We start from the raw sequence: 23,176 nt of genomic DNA, 5'->3' as shown, positions 1-23,176 counted from the left end.
TTTTAATATGTCACCTGTTCGGAGAATTGTACTTGATTTTTATTTAAGTGAGAAAACTTAGTCATGAAATAAACTAACATGATCTAGGTTGGCTAGGAGGTGCATTAATTTTAAGGATTTAAGTGGATGACAACAACCAGTAATAGAAAATTGTTGCTTTATAGAGAAGATATTGCCATGGAAAGATTTTCTTTCTTGAAAGTCATAAAATATTTTGAAAAGAAATTTATGATTTATATGGATGAAAATTATATTTTAACTTAATATTCAACCAAAAGATTGTGGAAGGATGTAAGCAATCAGGAAGTCCATCCACAAATTTTTAAAGGTGAAAAAATTATAATACATGCAGATGGAAAAAAGCAGTTTTATTCGTTGCCTTACTAATATGGACTGCTAGCTCAAAAACAGATTACTACCATGAGAATATGAATAAACAGAACTTTGATCATAGAAAAGTTTATTAAAAACCTACCAAGTAGCATATTATTGCTAAACAACGTCATATCATTGTGTAAAAGTTGGAAAAATTGTATCTTTGGCAAGCTGTAAAATAAAATTGCAGGAATATCTAAAAAATAGGATCATTTTCCATTCCTTCGTAAAGTCAGCATTAAGGCACAGTTAATTTGGTTGATATAAGCATAGAATTCAATTGAAGCCTATTCTCTTGACAGTAGTTTACAAAAACATGGTTATTTTGTTCTTGAATTGCCTCTTTAAATCACCCAGATTTCAACGTACTTAGCTAATTTGGTGAACAGTAACTGATTATTATATATTAATCAGTAAAACTGATTATCCACCTTAACACAGAAAGTAATGATGAAACTGTAACTTAAGTTAGATTATGAAAAGTTAAAAAAATGGCCTTATAAGGTTAGATAGAATTAAAAAAAATTTATTACATTACAACAGTGATTCCCAAACTGCACCGCGGTACCCCGGTCTCTTCACAGGAGCACCAAAAAATATTGTAAAAGCTTCATAATTAATTGAACCAAGACATCTATAATTATTAATTTAATGTTAATAAAGTAAAAAATAATGAAAATACACAAGTTTTATTTATTTTTATCTCTTACGAGTAGTCATATGTTTACTTAGGATAGGACACCATGTAAAAATTTTAATTGAAAAAGGGCACCGCAACTCAGAAAAGTTTGGGAACCTCTGAATTACATGACTGCATCTGTCATGTGTGCAACATAAATTCAATATTTTGTTTTTTATTGGTTAAATTTTAATATATTTTAAATTAATATTGATTGACTTTTAAGAGATTGAATTTTTTCACTAATTGAATAAATTGATCATGTCATCATTAAAAAGTTAATTGAATTTCATGAATTAAAGACAATTTATAAATATACGTGCTGGAATTTTATTTTGTAATATAAAACTACAAGCTTCATTATTGCATACATAGTAATATAGCTATTAGATATGGGTAGATTACTACCCATTGCTAGATAAGCAGCAATCATTAGTTATAGAGATTTTTTGTATTTAAACTTCCGCATTATTAATTACAGAATAGTGCTTGACTTGGTAACAGATTTCAAATCCTTTATTATATGTACTAATTGACATCTGCTATTTCAAACATTGATTTTGAAAAAGTTTTTTTTCCTCTAGTCATGTAAGTAGGTATATATACTGTTTGCAAGTTAACACTCTCATTGAAAGAGTTAGCAAAGGTTTGCTTAAAATTTTTATTAACTACTTTTATCATTCCTAGTCTATTAAAGTTGCTATCTTTATTTGTATGATCATTGGTGTTTACACCATCTAATTGTGTAATAACATTAATAAATTGCTTATATGAAAATGTATTTTTCAGGTCTTATGGGTCCTATGGGAATGCCAATGGGTCCTGGTTTAATGCCAAACGTGAATGTGCCTTTAGGAGTACCTCCGCCAGGTCTTATGGGCTCACCTCTCATGCATCAACAAATGATGCAGAGAATGCCTCAGCCTGTTAATTCACCATTTAATCCACCTCGTAAGATATTTTAAACTATAAGTTAATTAAATTATTAGACTGGACATAATGTCAAAATCAATACTATTTTTATGAATTTTTTTGTTAATTAATGTTTTAGTAAAAATAAGTTATTATTAGCCATATTTGTTTAGCTTTTATGAGCTCATTTAAGTAATGCTATTGATTCAGGTTTTCCATCATGTGAATTCTTAGGATAATATTTCATTCAGTTGTAGGTTGTGTACAACATTGCACTGCCAAATGACCAACATTCATTGGTTAACAAGAAATAGAATCTAATTAAAGTAATAATATTTTAAATTGATCTGAACCAATGACATGCTGCATCACAAAATAACTATAATAGTAGTTTGTAAGTGATGATGATAACCACTTATCAACCAATGAATGTGATTTAATAGTTTTGGTTTCTTATGCATTTTTTTTTAAACACTTTATTTGTAAGTTAATTTTTAGTTTACATTAAGAACTGTTTAGTAATAAAAAAATAAAACCTTCCTTGGAAAATCATTAGAAAAATAGAATACAAGAGTGGTCAGTAATCATAAAGTAAGTACAAAATGTTATTGGTAGAATGCATATTTAATCAATCGGTTCTCATTCAACAGTTTAGCTATGCAATATTGGGTGCAGCTTCCCTTAAGTGATTGTATGTGGTTTTGTTAGAGAGTTGCTTTTTATCCCCCTCCCCACCCCCTAATTAAAGCAGAAATATATTACAGTATTTTTGCTTTAACCACAAAAGAAATATGCTTTGCAACGAACATTAAAGTTGTTAAAGCCTGCAAGATTTACAAAACTTAATAGATATGTGTCTTTATGGTGCAATCTAGGAACAGGTAAGAAATCATTATATTCAGCATAATTTTGAAACTTAAAATTTTTATAGCTTGTTTATTTTAAATTGCTGTACAGTGGTATTTTGATTTACAAACTTAATTCTTTCCATAAAACTGTTTGTTAACAGAAACAATTACTCCCATAAGAAACAATGTAAAATGGATTAATCCATTTCCAGTGCCTTTTATTTTCTACTTCTTTATTGAAATTCTTTACAAAATTGAAAATAATAAACCTAAAAAAAAAAATTATTTCAACTTTTATCTTACAAAATAATAAAGTGTGTTTAAAAGGGGATTTCCCTTTCAAAATCATCAAATCTATGAAGTGTTGAATGTTCACCAGGTTTTTGTCTTACTAAAACCCCAACCAGTGAGGTTTGTTTCTTTTTGTTCTTTTAAAATGTAAAAATGAGACATGACAATATCATTGAACAAATTAATAATTTAATATCATAAAAAGTTTATCAGGATGATGTCTTTCCATAATACTTTGATCTTAAATTCCCTCACATTTTGTGGATCAAGGGTGTAGAAGGGACATCTTTTATTCCTTCTCATCAGTCTGTAATGTTTCCTCTGTCAGTATTTGTTTGCTGCTCATGAAGAAGCTGCAATCTTCCGTCGTGAGCTTATTGCTGTGGTCCTCCACTAGCTCCTAGCATTAACTTGTAATCCATTGAATTAGGGTAGGTTAGAATAAATTTCCGTTCAATATCAAAAGACAACTCGTTCAATATCAAGACAATTTTGAGTTAACATCAATAGACTCAGTATCTTAGCCTCAATACCAGATATACAGTCTGGCCATAGTTTCCTCCAGCTGATTTCATAGTTTCGGGAGTCACTAGCCTCCAGGCATTTCAATGAAATGTAAGCAGTGTAGAATATTTTTATGTTTTTTCTAGAATTCTCTTGAAACACCTTTTAAATAATTATTTGATATACAGTTACTTAAAATTTGAAATAATCTGCTGTTTATTGGCTGGATTAGAGGAGTCATATTAGGAACTTTGATAAAACCAAATCCTCAGTCAACTTGTCTTGCAAGCCTGAAGGTTGAGCTAGAGCACATTGTCTGTCACAAGAAGGCATTTTAGTAGCAATTTGTTTCCTTGGAGATATTTTCTCACTTTGGGGGCAAAGGCTTTGTGAATCTACTCTATAAACAGTTCACTAGTTGCCAAGTCTTATTACTAGCCTTCCCTATTCATTATATTTTTTTTTAAGCACCCTTGGTTTTTAGATTGGTAGACAATAAATAGCTTGAGTTTGATGTCCCTACTTCCATTTCCATACAGAAAAAAGTCAGCTGGTTTTCATTGGCTTACATCCAGTTAAAATATTTTCTTCCTGAGTGATTTAGGTTCTGTATGGTAAGTTTTCCAAAATAGACCAATATTATCACTGTTGAATACTTGCTAAGGTAGACAAATCTACCCCAGTAAGTAAAAATCCAGATCAATTGCAGTTTCTTCACTTGATCAATCAATTGTGGTCTTTGTTTACTAATAACTTTTACTCCTTTCATGAAATCAGCTTTCTTGATCGACTTTCTTTTTTTTCTTATTGTAATACAGAACAATGATTTCGCCACACTGAATTGCATAGCAAGATTCAAGACATAAATACAATTTCATGTTTAGATATAATTTTTTAGTCTGCATTTTTTTATTTCTTTTCGGTTTTCTTTTACCATTCTTGGGCTTCTTTATCATTCTTGTAAAAAAGTTAAATTAAATGTGAACTAAACCTGGAAACATTAGCAACATTTATGTAACAGTATAAAATTCACTCAAGCAGAAGTCCAATGCATACGGCACGCTTGAACAGCAGTTTATCCAGAGCAATGCTGCTGCATAACTATCGTGCCCTCTTGTTTCTCAAACTAAAGAGTGCCAATGTTGGTGAGTGTCTAGGGTTTTGGGTAGTGGCATGCCGAGACATGTAGCTGCTTGTTCTTGAGCTGAAATGCTGATGAAAAATTAAACATATTTTTCATTGGGATTTTTGTTCATAAACCAAGGATCGATCCCTTGCACTGATCTTTACAGTAAAATATTTTAATATTTCAGCTGCTGCAATGTTTTCAGCAGGTCTGCAGTAGTAGCTGCTGCACCCATGTGTGCATTTTCATAAAATGATTTATGTGTAGATTGATATTTTATTATGATGAAACTTTATATTATGATTTTTTGTTTGTTTATTATAGCTGGTGTTAGTTAGGTGGGTGGTCTACCTCCATTGTCAGAAATTCCATTAGTGGTAGGCATTCCTCAAAGATTAAGAGAGAAAATCACAGAATATTGTTTTACTGTGTTTTATTTTTTTCTAAAATTCAAAACTAGCATTATTTAACATTAAATTATTTTAATTTTAAAAAAGTATGTGAGATCACCGTTGATCCTCATGGTACTTAAGAAGTAAATGTATTAACAGAATGCTGTGAGATTGCAGCCATTTCACAAAGAATGGTTAGATTTATTTATCTAATTTCTTTATGAGTTTAATTATAATTTAATTCATTTTTACTATAACTTACATCTTTTTTTATACTTCTTACCAATTTTTGTATAAAAGAAATTATTTTATAAGATTACATATAATTTTTTTTTCATTCGATCATTTTCTTTAGTTTTATTTTACTTTTGAATTTATTCTATTTCACTTGATTTCAGTTTTAATGAATTATGAAATACACACATGAATTTTTTACACTGACTGCAAATTGTTAACACCAATAGAAAAATCCTTTGGACTTCTGCATGATGTGCTATGCTGCTGCAGAATCTGCATAGCTGTACGTGCTACTTCTATAGATTCTTTGATTTCTTTTATTTTTTTTTATAGCTTGTTTTAACTAACTCTTAAAGTTACCAAAACTGGCAAAAACTAGCCATACTCAAAAGAAAATCATCTGATATTACTTGAAAAGCAATTACAAATAATTTTTCTCTGTGTGATGTAATAAAGAAACAAAACTGACTAGCCAACAAGAGATAATATTAAAGGTTGGCTTTAATATTACATTTATATTTTATAGCTAAGAAAAACCGGCTTTGCTTACAATAGCCAACAAGTTAATATTATATTTTATTTCTTATCCATAAATGAAATACAAAGCATACATCTCTTGCTACTGTAACAACTAACAACATTAATGAAGTTTTTTAAATTTAATTGTTAAAAAAAATTCCATTCTTTCTTCCCAACACATCACATTCTTTTTCTTTCTTTATACGAAACATGTAGTTGATATTTATAATTAAATATATATCAGTTTGTTTGTAGTAAACTTTTGCCAGTTCATAAAATTTGTAGGAGGTTCAGCCAGTGCAATACAAAACATTTTGATATAGATTCTTTGTTCACTTAAAATTTTTGTCAATGTAACAATATAAAACAAATAATTTCACGTACTGATAACTAAATTATGAATGCAATATTTGGTCTTAAATCCAATTTATATAAGGTTTAAATTTGTTAACCTATATTAAATTTTTTCACAGTATAAAATATGTGCAGTGTAGACCTTTACACAAGGTAATGTGTATTTGCTGATATATTTCTTAGGTATTTATTATTTTTTTCTGAAAGAAATATGATTTGCAGTTATCGTAATATTTACTGATTTCTTAAAAAAATTATTTATGTGTCGATTGTTTAATATGTTATTACGATGATGAAACTTTTATATTATGATTTTTTTGTGTTTGTTTATTATAGCTGGCGTTAGTTTGATGGGTGGTCCACCTCCTCCATTGTCACAAATTCCATTACCTGGAGGCCCTGCTACTCCAGATAAAACAAAACCAGGAATGCCTCCTCTTGGAGTACCTCCTCCTACTACTGATATATCAGGGTTTACTGATCCGCTATTACAAATGCCTTTCTCATTACCACCACAGTTACAGCTCAATCAGCAAGGTAGGTATTACATTTTTAAAATATGCATGCGTTATAATTTAGTTTCATGTTTTTTTTTATTTTATTATATCTGCTTTTCTGGTTCAAAATAAATTTTTATTTAATAGGTAAGAGATGTGCCTACAGCGGATGATTATTATTGAACGAGTTGAAAGAGAGTGCCGAAAGATTATTTGCATTAAGATTTGAGAAGAATTCAGTTGAGAGAGTTGATTTATTTCGTAAAAATAAGAAAACAGATATTGAAATATAGAAAAATGTTATAACGGGTTTTTTTTTAATATAAGAGTTACTGCTGTCCACATGAAAAACTAGAAAATGTAAAAACATGAGCTGCGGGTTATTTTATTAATTTCTTGTTAACTTATTCTATACCTTATACTAGTCTTTAGAAATCAGAAAAAATCAGTTATGATATGATGTCAATAAAAAATTATTAGTTATTTATTGTTACCACGTATACAGGTGATTCCAAATTGCAAGGTAATCTCTCAGGAGAACATTATATAGCTAAAAATAAGAAAAAAACAGTTTATAGGTCAGAAAGTGGTTCATTAGTTAGTTTCAGCTCACGAAACATGTAACCCTGCTTTCTACTTCCTCTGTGAAATTAAACCATACTAAAACTCTTGGGATTCAAATCAAGGGTAAACTTGGTGCTTCTTTACGGTTTTTGATCTAAGAGATTCAATAAAAGTGGTCCCAGACCTCTACCTCTCTTAGGTTTTAAGAAAAACAGAATAAAACAAAAAAAAAAAAAAATGTTTTGTCAGAAAATATGCATTTTTAGGTTTGGAATAAAATAACTTTGTTAATTTACCAATAAGCAGATAAAAATTTTTAGTTAACATTGTACAGAAACTTTATGTAAAAATCATTTATTAAAAAAATTAAACACAAATATGAGAATTAAATGATTTTAATCAGAAACAAATCACACAAACAGGATCGGAAAAGCGATATGATTTTAAATGGAACGATTTTCATCAGTGTTTAAAAAACAACGTATTATAAACGGAAAAAAATAGATAACTTATCAATAACAGAAAAACATGAATAAAAGATAAATTTAAAAAATAAAAATCACTTTTTGGTTTGTTTTTAATTATTAAATATCAAAATAGCTACAAACATTTCTTCAAAGCATTTGCTCTATGTGGCCGCCATTCTGTTCAATACATAGCTGAGGTTGTCGAATCCATGCTAGCTGGGCATGTAGAATAGCATCATTATTATTCCTCATGGTAGCTTCATTTCTATTATAAGATGTGTCAATTCTTCTTTTGTGCTAATATGAGCAGAATAGACTAACGACTTCATCCAACACCAAAGGAAAAAATCTGCTGGCGTGAGATTGGGAGATCGAGGTGGCAATTTTTTTACTGGTCCCAACTAATCCATTACTTACTAAATGTGTTATTTAAATTATTCATCACGTCATGCTAGTAGTTAGCAGGTGCACCATCATTGAAAAACCACATCTGCAAGTGGTCCATCTTCCAAGAGGTCCATCAAATTTGTTTGCAAAAAATGCAACTACTGTTCTTCATTGAGCCTTGGCAGTAAGAAAAAAGTGCGTTTGAAATGACTTGTAGCAGACTTTCTTCTACCCAAGTGTGTGTTTCAATAATTTACAATGCCATTTCAGGTAAAACAAGATTCATCAGCAGTTAGAATATTACTTAGAAAATCAGAATGATGTTTACATATTTTAATTAACCATCAACAGAATTTCATCCGTTTACCAAGATCAGGAAGTAAGAACATGTGTTGTATGGAATGGGTTTTAATTGTTGCTCCTGCAACGTTTGCCAGACACTTAATTGCAGAGCATTAAAGCGATGGACAACCTCTGATGCTTAAGCCAGTAAATAATTGTACCATATTCAATATTACATCTTTAGCATTGGCATTTCTCACAGAAGTTCATGACTAGCATCCAATCATTGTGGTTTAAGCATTCCTGTTTCTCTAATGCAAATGCTTTACAATTTGGTACTTTTCGATCTGTATAATTTTCCCTGTATTCAAGCGCAGCAGCGAATCCATTTTTATTTACTTTACCATAAATTAACATGTCTGTCAACCCTCTAAATGAAAACAAATTTGTGGTATCATCCATTGTGAATGAATAACCAAACAATCACAGTACAAACACATTCAAGTGATTATTCAAATGCTAGACACTGAACTTAATTGTTGGTCAGCTGTTATTGCCAACCTATGAAAAAAATAAAATATTTTATTGTTTTGGAAGGATTCCTTTCAAATTTTTTTTTATAACTTTTAGCATTTGTATGTTAATTGTTTGTTTAAAATTGTATTACTTTTCCGATCCAGTTTGTTTGTTTTGTTTCTAATTGAATTTGAAATTTTCAAATTTGTATTTAATTTTAATAGACATTATCTAATCAGTTTTCTTAAAATTAAATTCCCTACAATGTTAACTAGAAATTTTTATTTGTTTATTGGTAAATTAACATAGTTATTTTATTCCAAACCTAAAAAAATGTATTTTCCAAGAAAATGTTTTTGTGTTTTACCTTGTTTTTCCTAAAACCTAAGTGAGATGAAGTTGGGAGCCACTTTAATTAAATTTCTTAATCAAAAATCAAAAGGAAGAGCCAAATTTACCCTTGATTTGTACTCAAGAATTTTATTACGATTTAATTTCACAGAGAGAGCAGAAAGCAGAGCTAAATGTTTTGCAAGATAAAACTCGCTAATGAACCGTTTTCTGACCTATGTTTATATAAACTTTTTTTCTTATTTTTGGCTATAGAATCATCTCCCAAGAGATTGCCATGCATTGGGAATCACCTGTATATTTTGCTTCAGGGATTGACAATATAATAGAACCATATTTTTAAGAGGTATATCCCTCAGGATCAGAGAGAGTTGAATATTTATTCTTAACAGCTATAGGTTGACACCCAGGTCTTACAGTCTCCTTTTTTTGATAAAAATGAGAACTAATTTTTTTATCTTATGAAAAAATGCCAAGCCTGATTGGGATTACAGCCAGTAAGTCTGAGTTATGAAGAATGGAAACTTTCTGCTCCTCTGCTCCCCCCTCCGGTTTGTAATGTCCGATCATAAATCTGCAAACTGAACTAAATAAATATTTTATATGGTATCTAGTGTGTTCTAGGTACAGTTCTCTGCGCAGTATTATTACACCTTCATATATAATTACTTTTACTTAACTCTTTTTTTTTTAATGAAAAAAAGATTCCAAATTTCTAGAACCTAAATAAAGAAAAACAATTAACTTCATGAAAAGATTTCTACCTCCCTCCATTTTTCAGATGTTTTCATGGCTTTAAAAAAATAATAATGAAGTTTTTTTAAAATGAAGAATAGAAAAAATGCAAAGCTAGTTAACTAGATTTAACAGGGTTGTACGATTGATTGATTGATGAAGATAGCCATTCTTATGTAAGTTTTTCTAAGTAAAATGTTAACTGCGAATGTTATTTTATCCATGACAGACAGTAATGAAAGTCACACAGTGAGTTTATGGTGTAATTAAAGAAAAATATTTGCTGTTTTATATTGATTGGTATGTTATAAAAATAATAATTTTTATTGCAAAGTTATTATTGTAAGCTAATGATGTTTCACTTACTGTGGGTAGTCTAGAAGTAAAAGGAAATTATAAGGAACTGGTAAAAAGTGAAAATATATTAATAAAATGATTGTTCATATTTTCAGATCATAATATTTTTATTTATATATCCCATTATTATGTGATCAGACTTTGTGTTTTTACTATAATTATTATTTTATTTTTTTAATTAATAAAGTTTATACAACTGTCATTAAGATCATCAAAGAGTTATTCCAAGAAATACTAAAGTAGTGAGAGACATATGGAGTTCTCTAGTTTTTGGCTATGACTTTTCAAAAAATCTAAGAATCATCAGTATACAGACCCATGGCCTTCAAGCTTGTGAAACATGTAAAAATAAAAGTAGAGACAAAGTTTGCTTAATTCTTATCTAGTAGAAAATTTCAGCTCTTCAATATATCTTATCAATATATATGTACATTATTGTTGATTTAAACATTCTCTTGTACTTATTTTTAGTTTTCTTCATTTGAGTGTCCAGTTTTTGCCCTCACCTTGATTTGATCTTATCTTTCTAAAACTTATCTTGTGGCATCTCTTATCTTATCATTTTAATATTTCTATGTATGCTATTTCTAAAATTTCTTCCATAATTTTATTATGATTGTTGCTCAAAATTGTTATTTTCTTTTCAGTTGATTCATTTCTAATATAGTCTGTTGCTAATGTTTAAGTGATAACCTCTTGTTTTTTACACTTAATTTTTATGGAATAAGTTAAAATTGTGTTAGATACAAACTCATTGTTCTAGTATATGCTGTGATAATCATATTCATTATATATCACATTCTGAAGAGCTTTGATTTTTCTGTGCAGTCTATACAAAAATAATTTTATACAGCTTTTATATAAGTGTTAAGTATACTCATCAAAGTTTAGAAAGTTCATTTAACACAGTGGCTGGAGGTAGATGTTGGACCAGCAGGAGGGCATGAAAAATATCAACAAAACAATGTTACATGCATGCACACAAGTGCGCTGTATGGCAAATGCATCTGTTTCTTTTTATTTACCTTAATTGTATCTTTCTTTGCATATTCATATTTTATTTCCAGTTATTAAAAATATTTATATTTACCCAAATTTTTGCATTTTATTATTGTTTGGTTTTTAATACTTTGATTTATTTATTTTAATAAAATGGAAAACAAGAAAGGAACGATAAGGTTTTTTTGTAATTCAGCTACTGTAACCTATCCGTAAATAAATGCCTATAATATCAGTCTGATGACTAAGTTTTCATAGACACTATCATTACTAAACTATCCTGAAAACTATAATTTTACGTGCTGAAAACTGTTTGCATGTCAGAAATTCCTGTCTGTCTTAATTCTGTTCTATTTTTAAGAAACATTTGTAGCACTCCAGTATTGAGCCAGCCTTTGTTTTCAGTTATTTTTCTTAGTTCCTAACATTCATCTTTTTCCACTATTCTCAGTGCTTCTAACCCAATTAAAAAATCTAAAATTCATTTTGAATTTCCCTTTTAAAAGATTTTCCAGGTATACTTAAGTTTCCTTTTTCCCCTAGTTTATTTGATTGTGTTATAAGTTGACACAATGTGTAGGCAGACCTACAAAGGTCAGCTGCAGAAATTTGAATTTCTGAAAAAAAATTTTTGGATTTTCTTCAGTTATTTTGTTCTAAATGTTCATTATTAAACATTTGCTTTGGCTTTTTAAAGCCATTCCTTCTCTTAATCTGCAATTATATCTTGGTCTGCAATATTGTGAAGGTAAGCATGAATGAAATGGAAGTATAAAAAATGTAATGTTGGTGATGAGTACTGAAAAATATTGTTCATAAGAATTATAGAAAAAAAAAAATTGAGTTTCAAAAAAATACTGATTAGAAATGAAGAATAATTATTGAAAAAGACTACTGGTAAAACGTAGAAACAAAGCATGAGTACTGAGAAATGGTGTTTTTAATGTATTGAAATAAAAAGTGGACATTAAACATGATTCTTATATGAACTGTGTTATCAGGCTAGAGCGTGATCCTTATTTTTTCTCAGTTGATTTCCTCTCCCAAAGAAGCTTTACTTCAAACTACTTTGTGAAACATTGAAATGAACATTTTTATGTTGATGTTTGTGGCACTTTATGAGTGCCACAAAGTGACTGACTTTCATAATAGCCTGGAAATCTTTTATATTATTTCCCCCACTGAACTACTAATAATGCAACAGGTCAACACTATTTCAGAAATCTCAGGTAGAACTACTGCACATTCATACTTTCCAACATTTGATGAGTAATCATGTGATATACTATGAAGATTAGCTCTTTTGTTGTACTTGGATATTTTAAAGTCAGATAAGTTTTAAATTCTGTTTAAATTCATTTTCTTATTATAATGCACCTGCATTAGTACTACATTATTTTTTCCTGTATGAAGATATTTTATGCTTTTTTTTTCAGGTAAACAATCTGCTTTAACACAGCAAACAGAGTCTATGAAATTGAATGATAATAGTGATCATAAAAAGACAAATTCGTAAGTATTAACATTTTTTCTCTCTTGTTTATTTATTTTTCTTTCATAACATTTTTAACATTAACTAGTCAGGTTAGTCTAGTGGTAAAACTTGTCAGCATAAATCAGCTGATTTCAAAGTAGAAAGTTCTCAGATCTGAATCCTAATAAAGGTGGCTGCATTTATTCTGATTTGAATACTAGATCGTGGATACCAGTGTGTTCTTTGGTGTATGGATTTCAGTTAAATGAGATACTAAATAATTTCATCTTTGGAATTTGTTTTAATGGAAAAAATGCATCTATTAATGAGTACCTTGAGATGGTAACTCACTAATTCCCATGTCTTATTTTTGTATATTCATTTCATTGTCTTGTAGCTTTGATTTCATAGTCTCATCATAATCTGTTGGCACTTCTTTTTATCAACATAACTTTTGGGTTCTGTTGAAATTATTCATCTTGAATTTCCTCTCTATTTCCTAGATTATAATGACATTTTTGATTATTATCAGGAATCAGTTCCTGTTATTCATTTTCATGCTCAAATTGTGAAAAAAAATCCTCATTCATCTGCAGTTCGTAGTAATTGAATTTTGTGAATTGCTCTCATTCTCAGTACCTCAAATTGTGAAATATTATCCAGTGGTTGTTTATCTTCCATATGAATTCATGCCTGGTGTTACAGAACAACAGTATAACGTAGTAAATCAAGGGAGATGTTAAGGAGTTAAAGAAACTGATTGAGAACAGAAAAATGATAACTGTTGTAATCAAGTGAATATGAACAACTCACTAGCCTGATAAGAATTTATTATCAGAAATGGTTATAGATACAGGATCCAGAGAATAAGTTTTATACAGTGTAATTATGACATAAAAAAGCACAAAATGTTTTTTGGGAGGATACACATTAAAAAAGTAAATCTGTAAGAAGTTCCAAATCCAAAGAAGTATAATCAGTTAAGCCATTAGGAATTTATGACTTTTTTCAGTGGATATTGATATTGAAAAACTATTACCGGTATAAGCATCATATTTTGACTTTTTATTCAACACTAAGTGAAGAAACAATTTCTGAATTGTGTCACAGTTGCTATCCTACTGAGCAAAGTACTATAAAGAAGTAGCTGTCCTACAATGTACTGTAAGGTGCCATCGCTTGTTTTGACAATCATCCTGATTGAGGTAGATCAGGCTGCTTAGCCTTACTATATTCAACCATACGCTTGATTGCCTGTTACTTCTACTTTATCTGCAGTATTGTTTGTTTATTAACTGTAGCAAAGGATTGCAGCTTAAATATTATTTATTGTGAGACTTGAAAATTTTCCATTTTTTGAATAAAGTAGATCTAAAAGTGGTAAAGTTGCAGGTAGCTATGTAGTAAACCTCATGAACATATTGTTCACTTATGGATCTGTCATCCAGCTTCAATTGACTTTAATTCATAGTGAATTTCAGAAAATTCACCTTTTAGCTTCTTTTTTTTTATTCTAATAAAAAAAAATCATGTCAATTTTTTCATCTTTGTGTATAACTTAAATCCTTACAGAAGTTGACTGGCATAATAAAATGTTACTGCAAAGAATAAAAATATTAATCATTATAACTGTACAAAATGAATGGTGAATTTTCATGAAACAATTGAAAATGAGATTTGAATGTTTTTATAATGTATATTGTATTAATTTTATTTCAGGAACCCGGAGAGTGTGTTAAACAACCCATTCACTCAGCCACCACCTAATTTTACAGCCCTTTCATTGCCTGGTCTTCAGTTAGTACCTCCAACTAGTACACCGGCAATTATTGTTCCTCCTACTTCTGTAGCAGCTTCTGTTAGTATTTCAACAAACAAAGATGATCAGGACTCTGAAGAAAAAGATAAAGATGAAAGAGAAAATAAAGATAAGGATTTTAGGGACAGAAGAGATTTTCCAGATGTAAGAGATAAAGAAAGAGATCGGGACAGGGATTATAGGAATAGAAATAGAGATCGTGATTATAGAGCAGATAGGGATTACAGAGGCGATAAAGATTACAGAAATAGAGGTGATAAAGCTGATAAAGATTATAGAGAGCGAACCGATAAAGATTATAGAGAAAGGGATAGAGATTATAGAGGTGATAAAGATTACAGAGATAGACGAGATTCTAGAGAACTAAGAAAAGATAGGAATTCTAAAGAAAAGGGTGATGAGAAATCTGATGAAGATATGAGACCTGGTAAAGAAGGAAAAGAGAATGAAGAAGACGGTAAGAAAAACAATGAAACAAAGACTGATGATAAAAATGATAGAGACAATAGAAGAGATCGTGATAAAGATAAAGATCGTGAAAGGGATAGAGAAAGAGATAGAGATAGGGACAGGGATCGTGATAAAGAAAGGGATAGAGATAGAGAGCGTGAGAGAGAAAGAGATAGACATAGAGGAAGAAATAGTAGATGGGGTGACAGAGATAATAAAAGAAAGGATGAAATGGGCCGTAGTGCAGATGATAAATCTGTTTCAGCTCATTCAGATCGATCTCCTTGGGCTCATGATGGCCCTGGTCAGTCGCAAGACAGGTAAGCATTTTTATTTTGTTTTTTTAAAACATTCCTGATGTACTAGTGAATAGTTAGATATTTTTAATACTTGTTCAGAAACATGTCTGGTTTATATTTTTAGTTAATAAACATAATATCCGAATATTACATAGTTTTTTAATAATTTTATTTAATTTTCATCATAGTTGCTGTGTGTGGGTGTGAATATGTGAAATTGCCACCAACAAATGGTGTATTTATTTAATATGTGAAATTCCCACCAACAAATGGGTGTATTTATTTTAACCTCTGCAGATTTTTTTTGATTATGTTTTCTAGTTGTTAATTAGAATACTTGTTAAAAACAAAATAGCTAAATTACTGTTAACAGTAAAATCTGTAAAAACACTGTTTTTCAGTAAAACAGAAAAACTTATTAAAAAAATCGGTGAGATGTGTTTAGTGTAACAGCGTGGAATGTGTGTTGGATTGACAGATGTATGTGGCATGCAGCATGAAAATTTTATGCTTCTACTTACGTCTGGTTTTTTTCTGATGTAGTGTATTATTTTCAGTTTTTCTGTATGTATGATTGTTTTTAAAATTGAGTTAATGTTAAATTTTTACAAAAATATTTCCTAATATTGTTTATTGTCTTAAAAAGTAAAGGTTTTGGTGATCGAACTGGGCCGCAATAATCCCAGAAAACAAATAAGATCATTCCATTTAAAAGTAATAACATAATGTAATTTTTTTTATGTCAGTGAAAAAACTATTTTACTAAAGAATTATTAGGAAGTCCAGTGTTACAATGTCAAATACAATTTCAAAGATGCATATTGATAAGGTTTCTTTATAAGTAAGATTTAATTTAATTAACTAAATTGATTAAAATACAGTATATTAAATAATTACTATTGCAAAATGTTCTTTTTTGTGAAAAAACTGCTAGAGTGAAGGATTAAATTATAATTGTAGGTTTAAGAACTCCATGAATGAAAATTTACATATCATTAAAGTTATTTACTTGTAGGGTTTATTATTTTTTTATGTGTGCTTTATTTTTTCTTACTTTATTGGACGTATATTAAAACTGTTTTTATTTGGACCATAATAACCCTTGGGATTTAAACCAAAGAAAATTGTTGTATGATATTCTCAGTAATCATAGCTACAATACCACCCAGCTGGTGTAATGTTTCATTTCCGTTGCTGTGCTGGTGTATAGATAAAATGTTTTTGCTATAAAAAAGTACCAAGAATAATGGTTGTAATTGGTTTCCGTTATCAGGGCATTGGATTTTTGCTGTACATAGATATTCTACATTCTGGACACATCTCTTAATTGAATTTCATGTCACAGGCTAGAAAGACTTCAAAAAAATGTTATATAACTTATACAGTTACATTTGATATTCTTCTACATTCTTATGCCTTTTGATTTATGATTGGAATAGCTATTATCTATCTTTATTTCCAATCATCTTGGATACTTTATTACTAATGATGCTTCTTGTTTTTTTTAATATTTCTTTCATATAAAAAATAAATTTGATTAAAAATAGAATTGATATTTACTTGATTTTTGTTTTATTTACAGAGATCAGTTTGGTGCTGATGGACCAAGGTCATTACTGGACTTGCCTCAAATACCTCCTCCTGATGGTGCAGGTCCCGGTCCGGGTCCAGGTCCTGGCCCCGGTGGAATTTGTCCTCCTAGAGGTCCACCTGGTCCGATGGGTATGCATATTCCTGATGGTCCTCCTCCATTCCTTGGACCCAGAGGTCCATCACCAGGTAATTTTAAATTGAATACAGACATAATATCTGTCTGCTTTATGTTGACACCTGAAGTAAACAAAACAGATGCCGAGCAAGACAGTACGAAACAGGTGTACACAAAATTGCATGACACCTACTATGCCTGATTTAGTTTCTCTCATAATAATGATACAGAAATAGTTTCTTGTTTCTCAGTATATCCTAAAACATTTAATATTAGTAAATTAAGAAAAGGTTATAAATTGTTAAGTACACTAAAGTTATCTTTGATAAGTTTGTTTTACCGTTAATAGCAGTAATTGTTATACGCAGTTAGTAGCTGTACAAAATAATAATGGTTTAATGAAATGATAAATAGGTTTATAAATAATTTGTACAAACAAACCCTGAAATGCTATGTTTACATGCGTAAGATAAATTAAAAAATTTTATGATTTATTTTCATTTTTTTTGTTACTGTTAATCTAATAAATAATCATATCCATTCAACACCTCATCTTCATCTTTAATAATATTAGATTCCGAGGAGTCATTTTCAAAATTAATGAGTTTATCCATCTCAATATGAACAAAATAATCGATGTTGCACATCTTTTCTCCTTCTTCTTACAGCACATGTTTAATACAGTTCCACCACTTATCTGCCGTTACTTCAGCGATACCGTTTTCAACTAAAACTTTTACATTCACTAATTTATAACATCTGTTATTTCGAGCTACAAATCATTTTATTTGACTCCACACTAGTTCTGTTGGATTCAGGTTGCAATGGTATGGTGGAATGGAAGTCCGTATGTCCATTTGCTTCAGCCATATCATCAATTATATATTTCTTTAATTTTTACTTATATTTTTTAATTTCATCTAAAAGTTCAACCTTTCAAAATGTAGAATCAAATGCGATTTGATTTTCTCTCGGCTACATTACTATATCTGCTTTTAGCCATGTATTCGGAATTTTTTCTAATTTCACATTATGGTATTATGCATAACAATAACACTATTCAGCGGAATTAATTTCATAATCATATTAAATTGGTTTTAAAAATTACCATTCATATCTTTGTGGTAGTCACCCTTTTTATTGGATTCAGAAACTAATAATGCACCATTAACAAATTCATCTTCAATCCCTACATGACCTACAATCAACCATTTTTCTTTGTTGCTGATTTTATACCAGTACTGAAACCAGACAGTTTCATCCAGATAAAAAAATTCTTTTTTCCCTTTTTTGGGAACTTAATTTGTTTTAAATAATTCCTTTCCAGATCTTTATGTCATCCCTATCAGTGATAAAACTGTTTCTATTTTTTCCTGCAAATTTGAAACCCATTGTTAAAAGAAGTTTTTGTAAACTGGCCCAACTAATTTTTGGTAAGATGAGATCACTTTTGACAGCTGAAAGTACCTTATTGAGTGTGGGCAGTTCATTTTTTAATAGTAAAATGTGGACTTTGGATCTGACAGCATTTTTAATGAAATCGTCAGATCAATCTAAAATGGTTTTTGAAGTTTTTTTTTTTTGGCGTGTATATTACCTCTTTTATTTTTTTATTTTCAGCTCACAATCTCTCAATACTTGAAATGGATACTCCCCTGAACTCAGATGTAAGCGCTTCTACTAGTTTAATTTCTAAAGTAGCGTATTTTTCGTGAAATTTATTGAAAACATTAAGAACTATTGCCTTTTCCCCACTTCCTAATATTTTACCTTTTCTATGTTAAATACCACAGCAAGAAGGACTCGGCCATAGTTATTAAATTTCACCACACTTATAAACAAAAATGTAATTTCTAACATTATAAAGCAAATCAGTTGTAAATTTCAGTGTGATACTTACTTAAACCAAATGCATGACAAAAACAACCTCACTCAAAGTAACTTTTGTCATGAGCATTTTAACAACGCCACAATTGAAATAATGAAGTTTCACCAGATCAAGTAATTTTTATAATAGTGTCAGAGATATAATTTAACTGTCATAAAACTATAAATAGCTATGAATGAAGTATTTCTGTTGTTTATATAACATCATGCATGATATGTACCAGATTGTAATTCAAATACTTGTACTAACACACAAAACATTTGTTTATTGTAGGCCTCAAGTAGCAAACAGTAATAATAATAATAATAATAATGAATATTATAAAATTAGGAAACTGAGAAAGGGTCATTCTGTGTAAAATCAACAAGGCCCGCAATCTGACCAACTGGGATTTTCATGAAATTTTATATGAATTAACTGTTGGTAGAATTATGAGAAAATACGGAATTTCAGATCATAAACCGTTTTGTTTTTAGAGCCTTTCAAATATGCTGGCAAATGGTAAATTTTGACTTGTGCCAATAGAGTTAGGTCAACATAATTTGTTATTTATTAAGGTAGAATGATAAACTTGGTCTCATTTTAAAGCTTATTTGATACTCTTTCATATGATATACAAGAAGCTGAAATAATATAAATAATAATTGTATGACTAATAATTAAAATATAATAATGCATGTCTTCAAGTAATTACAGTTTTGGCGTTTATAATTTAGACATTTTGACAGTCGTAAAATCTTACACAATATACAAAAAAGTAAGGCAAATCAATCAAAATTTAAATGAAAGTTTTATGCATTCTTAAATTAAGTTCCATTTGAGTATCTGTTATTTTAAATTATATTAATTTTAACAATAGAAAGTTCTGCTGGCCTCCATGGCATGAGTGGTAGCATCTCAGCCTTTCACCCTGAGGTCCTGGGTTTGAATCCCAGTCAGGCATGGCATTTTTCACATGCTACAAATTTTCATTCGGGCTGAATGATCATAGCAGTCAATGCCCACACATCTCATTGTTGATAAAATACATCAACAGTACTTATGTAATATTAATGCCAGTGTACCGATTAATTTTTCAAAGTAATGTTTCTTAATAAAAATAGTTTTTTTATAGTAATGATTTAATAAATATAATCTGATATTTCCATTGGCTTTCAATTATTGTTACTTAAAAATTATACCAGTTACATTAGTAATAAATTAAATTTTAAAAGAGTGTTTATGTGTTAATTTGAAATACCTAATTATTTTGTTCGGTTATTCATTTGTCTGAGTAGTTTCCTTTTCAGATAATGTATATGTACGTCCAGTAGCAGTTTCTGATTTAACTTTCCTGTCGAGGTAATATTAGAATATCACTGTGTGCTGGAAAAACATAAGAAGGAAATGGACCTTGAGGTTGAAGAAAACTTCCACTTCTTCTGTTGATTCGTTTGTAGATAATACACGTACCAACCACCAAGCACCATTATGAATGCATGTGACAAAACATTTTATATTAGAAATTTCAGGAAAACAAACTTCTGTTTCATGCAAAACTTATTCATATTCTTAATTTTCAGAAATAATTGTTTTTTAAGATATCTTTTCCTGACAGGTATACAGCATGCAACGTCTGAGTACCTTGCCTTCGCGTGTTTGCTGAACTATGTGCTAAATACTTTTCTTTTTTCTAAAATTCTTCATTTGAAACAGATATGAAATTCATATTTTTAATGTTTGACTGAGCCCAATCATAAAATTGAGTGACTGTTGGTTTTTTGATTTTGGTATGAGTGTTGTAAACTTGCTTTTGATGCTAATGTTTTAAGAGTACCACCAAGACCATCACAAGCACCTCATGCCATGTGATGTAGCAAAGAAGTGCCATTCTGCTTTGGTACCAAAGTCATCCTTATGATACGTTAAATTCACAAAATGTTTAAGATTTTTTATATTGTGCTGTTGAGCTCCTAAGATAAATTAGTTTATTCACAATATTTTACTTTTCTTTTAAAAATTGAATTAGTTTTTTCTGAAAAAGGTGAACTGATATAGTTTCATGCTTAAGGCAGTGAAACATAACAACTAAATAATTTAAAGTGTCTGCAAATTCTTGGCTTTTAAATAAATAGCGAAAGGATGAATTGTAGCTTGATTGTTCCACTGAAACCCTTGGGCTTCTCTTGTAGCACAAGTGGATAATTTTCAGCAAAGTCACATAATGTAATAGATTCCGGGTTCAATTACAGTTTTTAAATTTTGTAAGAAGTTTGACTGCTGAGAAACAACAAATGAATGGTGAATGAAAATTGATAATTTTTTAATAAACATCCCAATAAAATCTGTGTCCTTCTCTACTGTTTCTAAACTTAAACGATCACTCGATTTCCAATGCTTAAAAGTTATTTTGTCCACAGAATTTTCAACAAAATTGAATGTAAAATGTTTTTAAAATTGTCAGAATCTGGACAATTCTTACACTCGCCAAGATAACAAATTTCTTAAGATGGATTACAAATTGTGCCACGCAGTGTTTAAAAGAAGTAAAATGATTGCTACACTCTTGTTAAATAACTTAATTTACATTCTTCAACATTAATTTCACATTCTGATATTTAACACAGACACATACATTATGAGTTCCACTTTTTCCCTCATTAATGACTCATTTTTTGTAATCTTTTGGCAGGATATGTTTTCTCTGTAAAATCTTTTAGATTTTACAGGTGATTCCCCAATACTCAGTAGACTCTCATTGAGCCTGACTATTGCATAATTCATTTCAACATAGAGGGCTTCTTCACCATCATCTGCTTCTTCTTCTGAAGCTTTATTACTAGTTGAGGAAGTTTTCTTTGACACTTATCACAAATCTTCCAATCGCTTTCTAAATTTGGATATTTTCTGTCATCCATGGTAATTATGATCCACTTCTTCAAATGGATTACAATATTTATTATTGTAAAAAGTTGCCATACTTAAAAAGATACCTAACTTTAAAAAAGACTGTAACTACACCAACACTTACCAATCTATAAATGAACATGGAATATCTTGACTTCTGGGCAGGCATATTTATACAGTGCACATGCTTTCTTACATCATGTTATTCTATTAATAAATTATTTAAATAAATCAAATATTTTAGGTCGTATTTAATATATTGTTTATACTAAAATAATGGACACAGACTATGACTAAACTAATGATATAGTAAGCTTCAATAGATTTTGCCTTTCAATTTCTATTAATTACACTGAGTTATCGCATTACATCATCATTGGTCATCTGATTGAGTTGAGATAGGCTATTTCTTAACAAAACAAACGAGCAGCATATTACCTCATTACTTTTAATTTCTTTTTACAAGACAATTTATTTGATCTTGCAAGTCCAGCCAACAAAAATTTAAGTATTTACCAGTTCAAAACCCCACAAAAAGATATTTTTTTGTTAAAATATTGATACACTTTTTTTCTTGATCCCAATGCAGTCCCAGTATCAAATTTGCACAGCTGTTTTATAATATAATGATGAATAAAATATATTTTTCATAAAAAATGTTGAAGACATATTTTTCCTGAAATTCAAGGTTAAAAGTAAAAGTCATTGATTTTGAAATCAAAATTTATGTAAACATATGCTTGTTGTATGTCATATGAAAGAGCATCACATAAGCTATAAAATAAGTCCAAGTTTATCTTCCTACCTTAATAAATAACAAAGTTATTTTGACCCAAAATTTGCCATTTTCCAGCAGATTTGAAGGGCTCTAAAAACAAAACGGTTAATGATAGAGATCTGAAATTCTGTACTTTCTCAAAACTCTATCAACAGTTAATTCATACCAAATTTCTTTAAAATCCCAGGTGTGGATTTGAGAATTAAACATTCGGAAGTAAATAAGGCCACTTTGTTGATTTGACATGGAATGACACAAAATTAGTATAAATTATTCAATAATAGTGCATTGTTTACATTGCTGTAGACCTAACATATTTATAATTACATAATAATAACTAATTATGTGATAATCTGAGATTAACAAAAGGCATAAGTAATAATTAATGTTCTTATCAAATGGTCTATTTTTAAAAGTGATGTCATTTTTGTCCACCCAATGAATTGCATCAAGTGATTGAAGGTTGTCATATATATGTGTGT

The 23,176-nt window shown here is 29.6% G+C and overlaps 1 protein-coding gene across 5 annotated transcripts in view; it reads left to right on the top strand.

The window, feature by feature from the left end:
- The window catches only part of Isha (Insulator su(Hw) mRNA adaptor), a 113,413-nt gene that overhangs the window by 76,184 nt on the left and 14,053 nt on the right, over positions 1 to 23,176 (top strand). For all 5 annotated transcript variants that reach the window (XM_075371882.1, XM_075371881.1, XM_075371880.1 and 2 more), the window contains 5 exons: positions 1,844 to 2,005; positions 6,574 to 6,774; positions 12,829 to 12,904; positions 14,586 to 15,455; positions 17,017 to 17,213. In XM_075371882.1, coding sequence (XP_075227997.1) covers positions 1,844 to 2,005; positions 6,574 to 6,774; positions 12,829 to 12,904; positions 14,586 to 15,455; positions 17,017 to 17,213 — 1,506 coding nt within the window. The remainder of the gene's footprint in view (positions 1 to 1,843; positions 2,006 to 6,573; positions 6,775 to 12,828; positions 12,905 to 14,585; positions 15,456 to 17,016; positions 17,214 to 23,176) is intronic.

Source organism: Lycorma delicatula, chromosome 7 (assembly GCF_047948215.1).
Source record: "Lycorma delicatula isolate Av1 chromosome 7, ASM4794821v1, whole genome shotgun sequence".
In the NCBI taxonomy this organism is placed as follows: Eukaryota; Metazoa; Arthropoda; class Insecta; order Hemiptera; family Fulgoridae; genus Lycorma; species Lycorma delicatula.
This window is presented reverse-complemented; position numbering and strand designations above follow the sequence as displayed.